Source organism: Dufourea novaeangliae, unplaced genomic scaffold (genome assembly GCF_001272555.1).
Source record: "Dufourea novaeangliae isolate 0120121106 unplaced genomic scaffold, ASM127255v1 scaffold89, whole genome shotgun sequence".
Taxonomy (NCBI): domain Eukaryota; kingdom Metazoa; phylum Arthropoda; class Insecta; order Hymenoptera; family Halictidae; genus Dufourea; species Dufourea novaeangliae.
The window spans coordinates 4,483,086-4,502,600 of record NW_015373988.1 but is presented as its reverse complement, the minus strand read 5'-3'; the positions used below and the strand labels follow the sequence as shown (position 1 = coordinate 4,502,600).

At 38.1% G+C, this 19,515-nt stretch overlaps 1 protein-coding gene across 1 annotated transcript in view; it reads left to right on the top strand.

Moving 5' to 3' along the window:
* Positions 1 to 19,515, top strand: part of LOC107187466 (fasciclin-1) — a 198,059-nt gene that overhangs the window by 132,960 nt on the left and 45,584 nt on the right. The window contains exons 7-8 of the mRNA XM_015575571.1: positions 5,888 to 6,053; positions 6,887 to 7,047. Coding sequence (XP_015431057.1) covers positions 5,888 to 6,053; positions 6,887 to 7,047 — 327 coding nt within the window. The remainder of the gene's footprint in view (positions 1 to 5,887; positions 6,054 to 6,886; positions 7,048 to 19,515) is intronic.

The window sequence follows — 19,515 nt, the reverse complement described above, 5'->3', positions numbered from 1 at the left end:
GTCAAGGACCTATATTGTTTTATTTATACTTATAATAATAATTTTCCAGCATCCTACGTCATTTTTACTCGGTGAAAAATCGAAAGGACACTTTTAATTTAAAGTGTATTATCACGTAATTCGATGAAATAGTGGACTACTTGTTGGTACACCTAATAACTCAGCATTACTTTCGTCGAATCGATACCGTAACAAAAATGGCTGGCCAAGAACCACCGGATATTTCAGCTGGCACGCGACCGCCTGAAAGTGTTGCGATCGTTTGTTCGACGAGGAGAGAAATTGAACGTTTTACTGACGAAACAATTCCTCCGACAAGATTCGAACACACTATAAAAACATAAGCGTGTCAGTAGTTTTACCGACCCTAGCAAGCTCGCTTCTGGTAAATGGATCCACACTTTTAGAAGATGTCCGATGGACCATTAGTTTAACGTTAAATAACTCGTAAACTATTAACCTTGGTATGATTAGCTTCAGTATTTCAAGCTCTATCAATGTGAGAAGGCTCATCAGAACGTCAGCTTTACACCTCGGAACTTTTTCTCGTGAGAACAAATTAACCCTTTTGGTGCCGACCGACAAAGTTAAAACAGAGCGAAAAGTGCTGAACCACACTGATATAGTTTGGTACGATTTGAGAAGAAAATTATGAAAATTTAGTTTCAAATGATAATTAAAAAATCTAAAAAGGAACACGTTAAGAAATAAGGAGAAAACAAATTAGTGACTAAAGTATTTACATATTCATCGAAAATTATATTAATAATGTTTATTCAAAATTATAAAGAAAATTCGAAAAGTTGGTCATCCTTTATAAATGGCATTTACAATTAAGAAAGCATTCAATACTAGTAGTTCTAGTATTAAGGGGGTATTCCCAGTTAGTGAAATCGTTGTAACTCTGTCATTTCGTCGAATCCACTCGTAACCTTTTAGGCACATACATTCGAAATGTTATACTTTAAGAAAATGCAATTAGAAAAAAATATCAATTTTTCACTCCCCTCCAAATGAGAATAGCTCGTTAATAAAAGAATGGAAATAAACAGGTGGATTCACTGAGATTCGAAAAGATTATACTCGTTGGTTGCTCGCACAGAATTCGAATTTCGTGGTGCACCCTCGAGATATCGGATATGCATTCGTAGCCCCCGATCCTACGGCGTGTGTGTGTCCTCTGTGTGCGTGAGCTGCCGCGGGACTTGGTATAAAGGGAGAAAGGCCAGAATCGAGTTTCGGGCCTGAAAGGACTCGTTCCGTTCGCGGCGGGAGCGATCGAACCGTATCGAAAAGCACTCGGCGGAGCTCGTCGTCGTTCGAGGCTTTTCCAACCGAACGACATCGATGCCTCAATGCTGGGGAGGGGTGGGCACGTAAGGAACCCAGGAGCTTTCTTCGCTCGAATGTGAGGTCGTCAATGGCGGCCATTACTGCCGCGTGGCGGGAAGAAAAGAGGGGTCGAATTAATAACGGGGAGCGCGAACGAGCTGGCGAAATGGCCTTTGTGTTTTCCGAAAACGAAGCTCCGTTGAGAAAGCACGAAAGAAAGTCGATGAGGGAAAACGTTCGTGGGGGATGTGCGAGTATGTGTGCGTGTGTTGGAAACGTGGAACAAGGATGAACTGTTGTGGCGAGAGCTTGCTACCATTCGGGGTCTGGTGAAGGGAATCGGAGTGAACGTATATTGGTTCGCGTAATGTATGAAGTAGTATCTGCTCTTGCAGTTTGTTCCTTACGGTGTAGTGTGTTATACGATATTTATTTGTATATCGTTTGGTAGTGGTTCTTTAGAATTTTTGTTGTCGGTGGAACACGTACAGTGTGAATTTGAGACAAGTTCTTGGTAATTTGGGATATTCACCACAAACGGTTGGAAATATTGTAGAAAATTGCCTTGATAATTTTAGATATTAGACAAATTATTAACAGTTCACCAGGATATGTTTTTATTCACACGCTACAAACTTTATCGACAATTTTTAACCGTCATGTCGGTACACCGTTTAACTTGCTATCTGCGTTTGTCCACTAGAGTGAACAGAGACTTTATCACTTTAGCGGCAATATTTGGAACATTTCCTGACGATCGGCAGTAAAAAAGTTTTTCAAGTGATTTGAAAACATTAGAAGAACGGTGTTACTGTGCCTACTAGTTTGTTATTGAAGAAGAAAATTAGATTTAATAAAGATTAATATTATGAAGAATGAACAAAATATTCCTTCTGGTCTTAATAAATTGGTCCCTGAAGAGGTTAGGAATATTCATTATTTTTGTAAAGTGAAAATAATCGAAATTGATGGAATTATAGATCAATTAATACGGCGCTTTAAAAAAATGTCTTACTGGTTGACATCATTCTGTTCATTTGAAACAAAAATTAAAAAAAACTCTTGAATGAAAGAAAATACCTGAAATTCCAAAAATAGCGACACCTTGAAGTTTCAATATCGATTTCCTCGATTTTGTTCGTGTTTCGCGGGGGAAACAAAATCACAAAAAATAATTATTTGATAATACTATTTCGTGTAATACCGTAATCATTATAAAATCTATAACGTCGTTAATTTTGCGAATTCTGCCAAATCCTTCTGCAGATCTACTTTTGAAAATCTATACTTTCAGAAAATACAATAAAACATCGATTTTTTCAAAGGTCTAGACTAGAATACCCCTTCAATCATATCACTTAAGGGTCAAAAGTTTTATTCTAGATTAGAATACTCCCTTAACAGTGATATCACTTAAGGGTCACCATCTCGTTCCAATTCCTCGCGTGTCCCTGTGTTTTCTGGCAGTCTCTAGACTTCAGTCGGTCCCCCCGTCCTCCCTGGATTCTTTCATTCAGCTAATTCTGGATGCAGGCTGCGAGCCGTACGTGCCTGCCATGCCCGCGGAATTATTCACGATATCATGTAAGATGTAATCACGTAACGCAGCTACCGACGAAACGATTCCGTTCCCTCCCTTTGTTTTTCCTCGTTTCTCCGCTTCGTTGCTGCGTCCCCGTGAGGATATTGCCTGCACCGTCCGCCAAAGAAATAAACTTCTTTGTTCCCCTTATCTTACCAGCACCTCCCTCCTTATTTCCTGTTCATTTACCTGACAAACTTCAAAGAAATAAAATCCACAGGCTAATAGTTCATTATCGTGGTGTTGTGTTTGAAGACTGAATAGTCCTTTTCTTCTGTTGTTATATTAAAAGATCGAAGTTTGAGAAATGTTCAAACTAGAATTCTAACCAAAAATCTTTGTTCTAGATCGGTTGTGATGAATGGCACTAATTATGTCATTAGTATTCACGCCTGTCGCTTCAGTGACATTATTATTTCACTTGGTTGACTATTAATGGACCGTTCTACTTGTCTGATCGTCGATAATACGTTCTACTCGATTGAACATGAACGATTCATTCTACTTGGCTAACTGTGAGGAGAATGTTCTACTTAGAAGATTATAGACAGTCCGTTTTCGACGTGTGTATTCCCATTCTACTTTACGTATTTCCTCGTAGTCACCCTTTATTTCACTTGTCTCGTTCGAGATAACCCACCCAAAAATTATATTTTCAAACAAAATTAGGTGGTTACAGAATTTTTTTACGGAGATCATACTGGCACGGAAAAAAAGATATGTTAACGATCAAGTATAACTAAAAGTTAAGATCAAAGTGTGCAAACGTAGGTTTCATTGCGTTTGGTAGTATTTTCTACGTATGTCTGTTATAAACGTAAACGTCACTTGTTTTCCTTTGATTTGTTCGATAAACTTTCAAATGTTTTCTTAAAACTTAAAAAGAAATTAAATTTTTTTACAGTAGGGGAACAAATTTTTGTTTTTTCCACTTATTTGTACATTTTTTCTCCATCAGAATGAAAGTACAAATCGATGGAACATGACACGTCCTTCACGATCTTCTGCTGCCAACGAACATGTCACCTATTCTCCTTATGTGATTCGAAAGACGAATCATTCTACTTATACTATTGCTCATAAGTATTAGGACACCTGTTCTGTACAAAGAAAACCTGACATTTTGCAACAATTATATATTTCAGGTGAAGTTTATTGCTTCATAGTAGTATAAGCATTATCCATTCGACTTTCATATCCCCCAAACAGTATTTATTTTATCCTGCCACCAATTTCGTAAAACCTTCTAATATTTATTACAGAAGCGATCCCCCTAACGCCACAATAACACCGAACACGAGCCTACTTTAACCACTCGGAGGGCCCACAAAGTATCCATTCAACACCTTTCTGTCTCCGTGCAGCTATCACAGACGTGTACACCAGGTTCCATCTTTCCATCCCCAACAATTTATAGTACACCAAAGCATTTCCCACGAAACACGACACGCCCGAGCAAGGTGTTTGGCCAGGGATCCGTAAAATATTTCCGATCCGCGAGTACGGACAGACTGCTTTATCTTTGTCACGCGAGAACCTTGTTACCTGGCCGGCGTTAATATGAGTCACGTGCACACAACACCGTCGTCTGGCCGTGTCTTATCACGAATCGGAAATCAATCGCTCATTCTAGGGGCTCATCCTTCACGGCGGAACGACCTTTAATCGAACTGTGTCTCAGTAACAAGGGAGCGTGTAACGATCGGTTCATTAAATCGACGAACACGAGGCCAACGGGATGCTTATTTCATGCACTTTGCCATTTCGTTGGTCCTGTTACCCTCCCCCCTCCGTCGTCCACGGTAGCATCCAGTTGTAACTCTTACGTGTGTTAGCGTCAACGTGTTTTAAGTAGAGTCATGGGAGAATTTATGATGGAGTTTCTAGAATGCGTGCGATTTTGAAAGAGGGTCCATGAGATTAAACAGACCTATCGTCGCAGGGTGGAAAGAGACCACTTTGGGTCCTTCGTCTATCAGCATTCAATATATAATATTGGGATCCTTTTAAGGGTTGTTAGGCAACATTTTCATTTTATTTTCGTCCATTAGTTATTATGTAAAATTACAAAATGAAGGAGTTTTGCAACATTGTCTACCGTCATGGATGACAGGAACGTGTCAGCTGGTATCCAGCTGATCCCTGAAACTATTCATCCGATTAACTTCAAATTTTGACAGAGTATTCCTTGTAAAATTATAGTATGAATGAGTAATTTTGAATAATAAGGAAATGACAGCTTTAAAAAGGGAAACAAAATTTTCTTTGATAATTGTCAACTTTGAAAATTCAATAAATTAAAATATCGTAAATGAACTTAGGAATGTCTTTGTTCTAATGATACGTTCGAAAAGTAGAAAATGCAACAAATTCTGGGAAACACAATTTCTAAATAATCTTGATGGTCTTACTGATCGTCGTCGTTGAAATTCTCCCAGCATGCAACGTAGTAAGTGTTTGCTCGAGTAGAAAATCTTGGATTTATGGAGCTAGGAGCCTGAAAGTCCGTAGGAACCCTTTCAGGTGGAACCCGTACAATTACTAAAAACTTCGAAAGGGAACCCGTACAATTGATGAACAGTTCAACAAGATTTAGAGTAGCCAAGGAATCCGTACATGAAGTGCCCCCGCGAAGAAGGACAAAGTGAAAGGCACCTAAACTTGTCAAGTACAGTCGTCTACAGTCTTATCAACCCCGAAGAGATCCTCCAAAACCTAGTGAAACTTTATTACTGCCGACTAATTTATTGTAACAGTGGCGAAATTTTACAATGAAGGAATATTCGATTCTGGAAGGATCCTCTGATTGTGGTAACTCGATGAACCGAGAACTTACGAGAATTTATTACTAATTGCGACCCTCTTGTGACGAGTCGAGGAATTATCGCCATAGTTCTGATAATAATCGCATCCTTTTTTTTGTTTTTCTCCGTTTTATTAAATTTTCTGTACCTTTCTGTTATTTTTTTGCAGCCGACACCCAGACCGGAAAAGGTTGACCGCGTGGTGATCGATGGCCACGTGATACCTAACCACGTCCTCTTCACATCACCGACACCTGACAACATCCCCTACGAGACCCTCGCGTTCTCCGACAACATCAAGGTCACCGTTAGCTTTCTCAAACAACACGACAAAGGTGAGATCATTATAACCCTCAAAATTCCCTCTGAAATGAATAATCCGGTAATGACTATTTCGCGATACTTTTAATAACCAACTGAAGGCTTGTTTTCCTTCGTCCTTGTGAAAATAAAAAGATCATTTTCTACCTATTTAAGCTGTTCAACCAGTGGAGCTTCTGAAATTCTCTACTAGGTGGTGATAACGAAAGAAAGTTCAAACTCTTCTCTGAGACGAGTTGTCTAAGTAAGGGTTCATGGTATACACGAAAATCATTTTTTCAGAATATACAGGGTAGACCACGAAACGTGAACAGCTTAGATTATTCTACTGCTAGCTGTTCGATTGAATTTTTTTCTACTAATATAACATGATTGAAGAAGAGATTTAAGATGGTTGTGCCAAATTTATTGTCAATCCTTTTCTCCAGAGTTTTCAAGGTCGCCTTCAGTGTTTTATAAATAAACTTATAGAAGATAGGTAAGAAATAAATTACTTGTTATGATGCTTGACGAACTCTTCTCATTAGTATCTCTGAACTCTGGAAAAGAGTTGACAAAAAATTTGGTATCAAGTCATCGATCGAGCCTAGTGTGTATCAGCTGAGAATCAACAGTTAAAGTAGTATAACCAATCACGTCAGACCATTTCATACCAATTCTTTCTATATTTTCAACAATTACTAACTCAGAAACGAAACCTTAAACGCAATTGTGCTTTTGATTTGATTTTGAATTGCAGTCTTGATTTTCGTCTTAAATAGAATCCACCCTATGAAAGTGTCCCGCATTTTTTTATTGGCACCCTGTATATAACGTCGCACGGATAATTGGAAATTGTTATTTTCAGTTTACGTCAAGTCCAATACCGTGGCGGGCGACGCGAAATATCCGACCGGAGTCGTGCTCGCAGAGATAATTAAAGCGAACATCCCGGTGCGCAACGGTGTGGTGCACCTGATTCAACGGCCCCTGATGGTCGTCGACACCACCGTGAAGGACTTCCTCGAGGTCAGTGTTCGAGTCGTTTTCCCTTTTCTCACGTACCACTAGACCATTGATAATCAATCTCATGAGAAATTGAATGGCTGTGACAACAACGTGCCCGTACCATCGAAACGGTCATGTTCGATTCATACAAATTGGGGGTCTTCCACGACCACCGATGATGGTACCTTTCCGACACGGTTTCATGAAATATTTCGACGGGAATTAATTTACCATACTGATGAAATACGATAACCATGAATGAGCTCGAAAGACATTTATTATAAAGAGTGATCGTTTACTCTTCTTTCACAGAGAGAAATTTATGAACATTAATAAATGTGATTTTCAAAGTGGTATACAAGTGAAATGTCCAACAAAAAGAATTTAACGTATCACTTATTTGGCGTTATATCAATTTATAGTACGATAGTATAGAAGCATTTTTGCGAAATATTTATTATTGACTTACACCACTTTTATAATACACTTTTATAATACAGATAAGACATTGTAGTTTATGCAAGGAAAAATTAATTTCAATTATTCGTGAAGCTTTTCAATTTTTTTTTATAGAAACTATTTAAGGCGAACGGTCCACACAGTGGTTCGTGTCGTATTTTTCGTATTTGTGCCGCCAAACGCGGTGGACGTCCATGCAGAAATGGCGGAACGTGCGAGATCCTCCATTGTTGGAGACGTTATTTCGCAAGTTCCTTTTGACGGCTCGATAGAAACGCTTTTATACCCACCTTCTCCGCCTCGATACACCGAGTATTCTCCGTTTTCGCCGTTTTCGCGTCTCTCGAAGCCTTCGATCACAATGGATTTGGCTTTGTTCGTTTTAGCCCCGCGGCCTTCCGTCGATGTTCAAACATTAAAAGTTTAATCACCTATCAATAATTTAGTTTCCCAGACGATACGATTCTCTGCCCTGAAGCTGGCCGTCCGGTAGTTGAATATTCGAGGCGTTCGAAACACAGCTATAGAGATTTCTATAGCTTTGCTTGAATATCGCAGTACGTGCACCAGTTATTGTTCCAAGTTAGCGGAATTGATTAACAAACGAAGTTTCACTTTGTTCTGAACATTATGAAATACACACCGAAGGAACGGAAGTTCTATTTATTCTCTTTTAACCAAATCTGTAAAAATGCAGATTTTGTAACCGTGTCTATAGATTAATAATTCGAGTAGTGCAAGTAAAAGAGAAATACAGAACAGACAAATAATAGTTCAAGCAACCATCTTAAAGGTATACAGGGTGTCCGACTTATAATGAACATCTAGATTATTTCCATTTATTTAGTATACTATTAAATGTATGAAAAAATGACTAAAAAGAGTTTATATAATTTAGAGTCATTTCAAAGTCACAATATCATAGACTGTTGAACTTATGTTGACGTCAGCTACAACCTCGCATTACAAAAACACAGAATATAATGTCCAAAAGAAAAAACATCTTAACGAACTTGAAATAACCTTCAAGATGACTTTCAGGGGGCTTTCTGTTTATCATCACCATCATTAAAACACAGAATATAATATCCACAAAAAAAAAACACTTTAAGGTCTTCGAAGTAACATTCCAGATGACTCTTGAAATCAAATAAACTCCTCCTCTTAGTCACTTCTTCTTACTCTCAATACCACTGAAAATAATTTCGCCGTTCCTTATAAGTGAGCCACCGTGTATACTTCAACAAAAGTTAAGAAACTACGACGTGGATCGACAGAAACCCCGCCCGTTTTCAGTTTTCGACACCGTATAATGACTCTGTCGTAGTCGAATCCAGAGATCACGAGAGCCAGCATTGGATTTAGACGTGTTCCCATGGGGATAACGTTAAGGCAGAAGGGGCGAGTCTGTTAGCTCGTCTTCGCTGTTAGCTCGTTTTTACAGTGTACACGAGGCGCGACACGAGACTGTAATCCGATTTAGCAAGGAAGTACAAAGGTACACACGATCTCGACGTGGGGGTGGTTGGCAGGCCCGCTGTTGGCAATAGGAGGCGAAAAGGGAAACGGATTACCCAACGAATAAACCGTTAGTGTTAATGAAATTGGTTAACCACCGGCTCGATATATGCAACAGCCAGGTCGCATTATCGCACGCCATTCGCTGGTCTATGCGATAGCGAGAGCCCCGCGAACCAACTCCGAGATTAGAATCGTTACGACTGAAGCGGAGGGCGTCACTGTGCCTACGGATCGAATCTTTACGAGCTCGCGCTCTTTTCTCCTCCGTTTCAGCGGCTCTTACGTGATGCGTGCGCTTATCTTGTAAACTGGCCCTAATGCGACGTCGTCGACGCGAACTGATGGCGTTGGAACGACATTCGTAAGCATTTTAAAGGGGGATCTAGCCGGCGCTGGGAAATATTTATGGAGATGTTAGAGGAGTGCTCAGAAGTGTTCACTTATAGTTTTTTTTGGGTAGTTTTAGGAACTAAATGATTTATTGGATTGCTGAGGAAATAGTAGGCTCTTCTATAAAATTCAGAGGGAGATCTAGGCGGTGCTGGGAAATGTTTATGGAGATGTTAGAGGAGTGCTCAGAAGTGTTCACTTGTAGTTTTTTTCGGTAGTTTTAGGAACTAAATGATTTATTGGATTGCTGAGGAAATAGTAGGCTCTTCTATAAAATTCAGAGGGAGATCTAGGCGGTGCTGGGAAATGTTTATGGAGATGTTAGAGGAGTGCTCAGAAGTGTTCACTTATAGTTTTTTTTGGGTAGTTTTAGGAACTAAATGATTTATTGGATTGCTGAGGAAATAGTAGGCTCTTCTATAAAATCGTTTTACTTTGGCCAAAACAGCTGAAGAAGTTTTCTCTTGAAATTGTTTAGTGATACTTTGACATGTTTGAAGTCAGAATCTTCATCACGATACCTTCTTCCATCTAAGTGATCGAATCATAATAATATAAAGATCACAGCAGAGATGATCGCAGGTTTATTCGGAAAATCTATAGAGGCAGGAGAGAATATCCGCTCGCTGCATCTTTTTGGTATCTTGAACAATTTCTTTTCATAAAATCAAAAAGCAAGTCATTTTAAGACTATTTGAAACACTTTTTAGAATATTTTTTTTTACAAACAATATGTTTGCTCACGATAAATAACAAACTAGTAGTCATGGTAACACTATTTTTTTTATGCTTGGATGTCGTTCCAAATATTGTCACTATAATGATAAAATAGACGTCCATTTAAATTAAGTTGATTTTTACATGAAAAGGTGTTTCTCTTAAAAATACCTGCAAAACAGCTTGCAAAATCGGAAATCATCATTTCCTGACTTTGGGACAAAATTATCCTGACTGAATCAAAATACATTCTGTATGAAGCTGACGCATTTCCTTATCTCAACCACACGGTATAGTCAATCAGACCAAGATCCAGCCGGAAATCATCAGGAAATCTAAACGGGACTATCCAACGTGTAGCTAATCGAAGGGGTTCGTAGTCCCATGAAATAATAGATGCGTGCACACGGTACCTGACGGCCCCGGAATTGATCTCAAGGTGTTCCAATTTTCGGCGTGACGTGTATTATGAATTCAGTCTACGCGATGCATTACGGGGGCATTAGTATTCGCCGTTCCGATGCGTTCGTATACTACGAACGTGACACGTTGCGCGCGCACCAACCGTCAAAGGATCCCGCCCGTTGTGCGGATACGATGTAATACAACGGGAGCATGTAATCACTGCCAGTCGCGACGGTGTTCTCTGCATATATTTTGACACATGCGGCCCCACGAAGGGCGCATCAGTCAAACCGAATGGGAAGGGAGGTAATCGTTAGTTGGGCGAAATTTGATGGACTGTGTCGCGTTGAAAATCACGACGTGTCGTCGACGATTTGTTCCACGAAATCTCTCGTCAATCGATCATTCTTCTCGATTCGATGCGATACAATTCTGGCTAATCGTTATTTGTTCCTGAAAGTTGAATCGATCAATTTGGTGTTTAGCGAATAGGCGAATATAAATCGTTAATTTGTTCATTTTCTTCATCTCGATAGACTTTATTTGCCTAGGTATGAATTGTTGATGTTTTCGATTGGGGGATGATTGGTTCAGCACTGGAATCTTTCAAGAACCTCTTCGTGTTAGGTAGTTGAGACTTTTTACGAGAATGAAACCGAGGAACTTTTAATAGGGAAGCGTATGAGATTAATACAATGAAAGACAAAACTTTCATCAGATGCAACTAGTTTTCTGTTCTGGTCGGAACCGAATGGAATTCCTACAATTGCTCTTGTCTTCTAAAATTACATTATAGAATGTCATTTTGCATAAAAATCCGCAGTACTTATATCTACTTATATCTTTAGGACAAAATGGGATAGTACAGTAGAGCCTCCCGTATCCGAATAATTTAATATTTTGACGGTCTATGTCGGAACGTTTTGTTATTTGAACAGAGTGTCTCCCAGCAATAGGTCTCTTCTCCTGTTGTAAATATATACTGTTTACATACAAATATACTTTCCTCTGCCCCATAGAATTCTACACAGTTACTTATGTTGAAAAATTCCTGTAATTTAGCAACCAAAAAGATATCGTATTCATAAGTATTTAACCCCCAAGGTGTTATATTTAGATCGTAGAGCTTAAGTAATCTTGACGGAATCTCTGAGACTTTACTTCAATAATAGCGTCTTAAACAGTCAATTTTCTTGATTTCTATTTAAATAAATGAAGCTTAGTATCAAAACGGTCATGTTTTACTATCCGAATACTGAAGCCCTCTACTGGTTTGAGTACCTGAGGCTCTACCGTATCTGCATTCTGTAGATCTTCCCAGTCCTACTTACCCTTCCATCACAAGACAATTAATTACGAATTCAATTAAGGTGAAGAAAGATCGGAACCTTAAGTGTGAGCTAAATTCAGTGGCTTGTAGTTAAAACAATAGTTGCGAAAGTTCAAGTAAATTCTTTCACCTGGATGATTGATGTATTTCATTATGATTCATTCAACTCGTGCCCTCTGCTTAATGTATTTTCCTCGTTTTCTCTCGCGCGGTCCACATCCGCCGCAATTTTTTAATTTCACTGGTTAAAGGACAAGCTGAAGCAAGTTGAAATAGCTTCCTTTACGACTACCAAAAGGGCACGGAATTAGTTCTATGCCCTCCCCTTAATTACGTGAACGCGCCGCAATTACATCCGAACAATGTTCTTCCTTTGATTTTCTCGCGGTATCCAGTTACCCGCATTATTCATACTAATTTCCCCTTAAGTTGCACGGAATTTATCGTATAATACGAACAAACGTACGCCATCTTGGAACAATAGCCTGGTGTCCTTTTATTCTCTCGTTTATTGTATGCGGAAAAACATTAATAATCCGTAACGAAATTTATGACGAGCAAACGAATTATACCTTAACTTCACTGTAATCTCGTTTTCAGGGTATTGTAACGGATTTCCCGATTAACCGTTCTGTAACGGGAACGATAGAAAGGAAATTCTCGAGATCAAAAATGTCTTTCGAGCTCGATACCGTTATTATTCGTCGATATATTCCGTTTATTTCGTTTCGTGATTGACGTGTGCATTCGAGTATCAAACAACGAATTGCATCAGTTTTAATACATTTCATTAATACGTTCATTCATACTAACGTCATTGGAAATGAATTCTTGAGAGGAACAAACGCGTGTTTCCCCGGTCAACGTACACTTTCAATTTATAAGTTAATATAAAATACAATTTATTCATATAATTATTCATTTGAATATGTCAAAATTGAAATTAAACGTATTTCAAAATTTCGAAATTTAATATTCATTGTTCTGGCAGATCATAGACATTATAATTCGACGAATATAATTCTCTCGAGAACGACGATCCAATTCCACCGTTTGACTGTCGTCGTTTCGTCACCGATTGCTCATACACATTCGTTTTGCCGATAGAAATCACGTATCGATCGTCATCTCGACGAACTGTCACGCGTGATCGTAACCGCGTGTCATGTACGACATATATGGATGTATTTGTGATATGATCGTGTATGTATATACATATATATATATATACAAAACGTTTTACACAGGACAGCAATGGAATGTTCACGAGACAGCTGTCGTCACATGCGATATATCGATTGTTCTTCAGCAATGATCCTCGGCACGTCTCGCCTACTGTCTGCACCAGATCCTCTTGCACCGGACATTGGATCAAAGGAGTCACCGTCGAGATTCCAGTTTTCATGGATCTCGTGACGTTCTTTGATCCAATCACGGCCCATTATTTGTTGTGTATTTGTGCATTGATGCCTGCTGAAATGATCATCTCTCGACAATTAGGAACACCTTCACCGTAACTATAATCTTAAGAACATCAGATTTAGGGTGAGGATCGAGTCGATATAAACAAATTCAAACTTAACTGGATAATTCTAAATTCATTCAGTAAAGTATCTTTTATTAATAAAAACCAGATTACCATCAGGTAGAGTAAAGAATAACTATACTAAGTACTGTTGCATCTTTTGTTATTATTCATAATAATAAATAAACAGTAAGTGAGTTGAACTGCACAAACGGAAATAGATCTTAAATTTTCTGGCTCAGATAGACTCTACTTTCTGAAACTTTTCGATATCTGATCAATGGGTGACACTCTTGGAGAAAATTGTAGAGGATACAGTAGGATCTCAAGAAATAAAATAACAGTTTCTTCACTCAACTGAAACTTTATTATTAGAATTACATTACATTCATTACTATCAGTACAGTGAACTCGATCCTGGCCCTATTTCACATGAATATTTTCAGGGTTGAAATGAATCGTTCGTTTATTCAAGGTACGAAGCTCTTGGCAGTATTGAGATCATTTCAGAAGGTGACGTACTAACCACTTACTTTCAGGTTCACTCAAATCGACACTGAGAACGAGACAAGCAGAAAGACTCGAAAAAAAAATCAATACATATATACGAAAGACAGCTAAAGAAACAGTATCAATTTGGTGTGTAGGGGAGCACAGACAAACCCGTGTTCTGCAGTCACTGCACCGCCTCGTCTGTCTCACCGCAGATCTCTCGCCTCTGCTCGCAATATTCACCCTGTCTCTGTTAGATTTTTTCAGCCTCGCCCCCCTCAACCCACTTGCCACACTTTCCAGCCACCGACTGTGCTCTCTTGCCTTCTCGTTCATGCATCTTTGAACGGGGGACACGTACCACACGTGCGCCCACACGATCATACATTGACTTCCGGTGGTTGCCGGGGGTGCCACGGAAACACGAAAGGAAAATCGTCGGTCGGTTTACCGTCGAGAATTTTCAAAAAGGGTAACAACGTCGACCCGGTCATCGTATTTTATCGGTGACTCTATTGCCACGACTAGAACTATTTCACCAACCCTTATTGAGAATTTTGAAATTATATGAAAGGCTGAAAATTATTGCAAATATTCCTTGACACTGTTTGATAGAGATATGTAAACATTTTCCCTTAAGAGAAGTATCAGGTTAATGCATATGAAATGTTTTTCAAAATTTGTAGTACACGCATTTTGAGTACCGATACAATATATAGGGTGTCCCAAAATAGCTTCGACTCCCGGAAATGGGGGGCTCCCGGGATGATTGGAAACAACTTTTTCCTTAGCGAAATTTTCGTTAATATCTCGTTAACAAAGCCTCGGAAAACGTTGTTTCAAATCATCCCAGGAACCCCATATTTCCGGGAGTCGCAGCTATTTTGGGACACCCTGTATATCAGAAATATTAAACTTTCATTATCGGCCGTCATAAATAATCAGAATATTTGTTTCATTAGAACAGAAATATTAAAATTTCATTATCGGCCGTCATAAATAATCAGAATACTGGTGTGATTCTATTTTTTTATATTAGTTTAAACTTGGTACAAATGTTGAAAACGTAAATTTCACATTTATAGAAGATTGTTTGAATGTTGAGACAGTTTAACGTTGGTTCGTGAAATCCACGACTGGTGATTTTTTATTAGAAAAAGAAACAAGAGAGAGGCCAGAAAATATCACCGACAGTAATGTTTCAAGAGATATTATTGAAGATACTCCACGACAAACAACAAGAAAAATGGCGTTTTAATCGCGTTGAGGAAACTACAGTAGCACTCAGAATTATTCGAACAATATGACTTTTGAAGGTTATGACAATGTTTAGACTGAGGTATATATTTTATGGCCCTTATGGTATGTATTACTTAGGGAAGAGGGCCCATTGTTTCGGTCAATTCCCTGTCGTATAATAAAACAAGGTTATTATTGTGTCCCTAATAGACCGTCTTTCGACTACTACGATTGGTTTGGTTTTTTTTTCGTACTCGGTAATCATAATGTACCAGAGAATGTTTTCCATTCTATTGTCCCTTTAGAACCATTTGCCAACCATGAGTCTTATAAATACGAAATTCACTGTTTTCTTAGTCAGTTCTTGTTCGTCTCTTAGTGAAACAACATTCGCTCTAACGTGCTAAAAATACCAAAAGTTACAAAGATTTTAATTGAAAGACGTTCTATAGTGTGTGTGTGTTCTTAGTGGTGAAGGCTATTCGATCGATGATATTGCGAATAAACTAAGTATATCGAAAAAGCAGTGTGTGAAATATCATCAAGAAGAAAGAAACGACCGGTAATGTAATCGATAGAAAGTTCTTTGTGCTTTACTAAAGCAATCCAGGGGTTCGAATACTTCTGAACGGTACTGTACGCGTGGTTAAAGGTTTCATTTGTCAAAACAACATTTCATATGCACCAATCTATAAATTAATATGACATTGTTCTGTCATCAATTTTCTGTAGTCACAGAAATGACTGAACCTAGTTTCTCTTAACGATCCTGATTATACTCTGTCTGTTAAGGGAAAAAGAATTGCAATTTCATTTCTCTTCGTGCAGTAAATTCACGACAGGAGTGGCAATCGGGAACGAAGGACACTTTTAAAGAGACATTTTTCCATTTGATCTCTCCCGGCAAAGATTGTAACGAAATAAAAAACGAGCGCCCATAAAGAACACGGCATAAAAAAGCGTTACGTAGAAATGGGGATGATTCACGATGAAATTCGCGATACGCAAAAATATTATGCTCTGGCGGTCCACGGGGAGGGGTGGAGGGGGTTCGTGCGCACGGTTAAAATTCTCCTCGTTATTTACACAGCTCGGACAACGAATAACTCGTTTTCGAACTGACCGAACGACGTTGCTCTTTCATGTTTCCATGCGCCGAACGATAACGATGTACATTTAAATGATAACACGTTACAGCACACTTGTATATAGATACACACGAGATCTCCGTACAATCACATGACCACCGGTTCGAGTCGGACCCTTTCGTCCTTTTGCAAAGGAATTTTATTAAAAGAAACGAACAAAAAAAAATAAATAAAAATACTACCCCTATCAGCCCCTTTTTGCTTACTATCTAATTTTGAGAGTTCTCCACTTGTATCATAGCGGCCTGTTTTATTCGAGCAGCTTCTATAGTACTTTCTGGAATCACGCTTTTGTATACTTTCTCGAGTTCCAAAGCGTATCCACCCTTGCCAACCACCACACCTTCACCCCTTCACCACTTTTTGTGCATTCGCCGTCCCGAGGGCTGTCGAGATATTATCAGTGGCCCCGTCCACGTCGTATGTATTTGTATATACATCGATTTCGATTAACAGAAGCCGAGTGTAAAACAAGTCGCAAGATATTCGACGACAAGAACGTTAATTTAGGGAAGGATCGAGCGTGTATGTAGGGATATGACGCTCATGACGAGCGAGGATGAACGATAATGCAGACGAATCGCCGTGGAAGCGATTCCAAGAAATACGATTTTCATCCGTTCATCGCGTATAAAACGGGCACAGCGTTAAATAATTCTTCGATCGGTGAAATTTACAGGCAACGATAAACCATCGATCGACCTCGCGACCGTGGGAGAGTGGTGCATTGTGAGCCGCACAAAGCCGAAAATTCAAATGATTTATTGGTAGAGGAGAGGTCGCGAAAAATTAGAAGTTATATTTTAGGGGTTTGTTTGAGGCGTGATGAGATCAATAACGGAACATCGATCTTTGTTGGACCAAAGATTTTTAAAAACTGAGTAATACATTCATTAAGTTATAATTCAGTTATAATTAGATTTTTTTTCATTTACTTACTGTATAAATTAAATGTTAAAGGAAAACGTATTAGGAGTGAGTCACTGCAAAAGTTATGGTGGATTTTCGACAAACGATGTGATCGTCACGGTTTTGTGAAACTATGTGAAAATCTCAGTAATCAGAAACAAATTTCAAAAGTATTTTACTTCTAAGAAAATGTTTCTTCATAGGACAACTATCCTACAGTATCGTTGCTAATAAGAATAACTAAATATAAACAGTTGATGCAATGTTAAAACTCTCAAATAGAAAGCCAGACAATTATGTTCATATATTATGTGTTGATGTTAATGTAACGTAGTGAATTAATGTTGCAAACACAGCAAAAAACATTTGTGATCTGTTTGGAGAAGCTGATGTCAATCCCACTTTGTGATAAACTGTAAACTTATTAATATAATTTAATTATATAAAATCAGTACATAGTAATATTTAAAAAATTTCTATTTTAAAATAAAAATGTCTAAAATTCTATTATTCAAGTGTTGTGAAAGAATAATTACGTATTTCATTGTTATAATTTAGTTATAATTACATTTATTAGTCTACTCTTCTAGAGCGAAATCCATCGAAACTTTTGCAGTGAACCGATATAATGTCTGTTTATTAATGAAATACACAAAATTTCATTCATGAAAAATATTACATATAAATTTGCTGTATGACTAATTTAAAAATTTTTCAATATCTGAACACAATTTTTGATATTCTAGTAAATACTTTTATTTTCTACTAGATATCAGAAGCGTTCTAAATCAATTACCGATCCGAAATTCGATTCTCGTTACGGATGATTTTGAATAATGCGAGTTTATGGAGCGCGTGAGTATTAGCACCGCCATTTTTAACGCCGACAACCGTTCGTTTATTCTCGTATCACGTGCAAACGATTCTTATGCTAAACCAGGCGTTTAAAAAATTCAACCGACACGGCGATGATTCGTCCAACACGTGATCCGTAGGCAAACAACTTCGTCAGAATTAAAAATAACCCTCGAAGCGAAAGGTTCTCTTGAAACTCACGAAATCAAACCAAAAAAATTCGAATTAAGGTTAATATCGATATAGAATAATACTGCAATGAATTTAAAATCAAAATTATACAATTCGTATAACAAACGACTATTGTTCTCATTCTTTTAGAAGAATTATTAATATCCGTAGCATTATCTGCCCAACGAGGGAATTTCGTGACAATTACTCGCGATATAAATCGTGCATAAATATTCCAATTTTGATTGTAATAAAGCGCACCGTAAATCATGTGCTCAGTAATCGTTTATTGTGCTTAATAGCTTGCAGAATTGAAACATACAGAAATTCCACCATTCAAAGTGAATTCGTTCTCTAAAATATTTCTTCCGCAGAGAACACGGTGTAAAATATAAAAATCACGATTTTTTATTTATTCCGAGGATAATGTTATTCGTATTTCGGACACGTTTCGATACGTTGGAATGGAGTTTTTAAGCAGAACAGGTGCATGTACACTATAAAATACGACTGAAGAATACGAAGTTCCCAAGTCCTGCTGCCTCTCCATTCAGCCGTGCTGGGGCAGTTTGGACATTCGGTGACAGGTCCTCGTTGAAATAAAATCTTTAAGCTATCGTCTTAGCTAAAGGGGAGAAAAAACCGTGGCTAGGTAGAACGAACGAAATTTCACGAGGTCATGAAAAGTTTCTCATTCTTGAACGTGCAAAGACTACCCCCCTTTCGCTTTGCTCTTCCAACCCTCTCTCAACCATCCTAAATTTCCTCGTTTCGCGATTTTGAAGCTTTGCAAGGGATTTTTCGAAAGGGAAGAAATAACTGAAAAATATCGGATGGTTGAAACATCATGATTGTCTTACTCTTTTGAGAAATAACAATTTCTGAAAAATTGTTTGTAACTTTAAAAATATTAGTTTTTTGAAACATGTATATTAGGACTTTTTTCCCTCTATTTGGCGGGTACCATCTACTCTTAACCCTTAAGGACACAAGCGGCGCACAGTGGTACATAATGATTTATTTTTTTCCAAATTAGTCCATAAGTCGTAATTGTTGAGTAAATTGTAATCTCTTTTTTTTTAAATTCTTCATAATGAAATTCTCTATCGATCTGTCTAGCCTAAATTATCAATTTCTGTGCTTATTGTTATACAGATTTTTTAAGATGATTAATATCTGTAGGCTTTTTGGTCGCTGATTTCGAATATGAAATAACTATTATAAAAATCAAAATTTTACTATAGGCTGGACGGATCGATAGAGAAATTCATTAGGAAAAAACTGAAGCTTCAAATTTACTCATAAAAACACGACCTGTAGGCTGATCT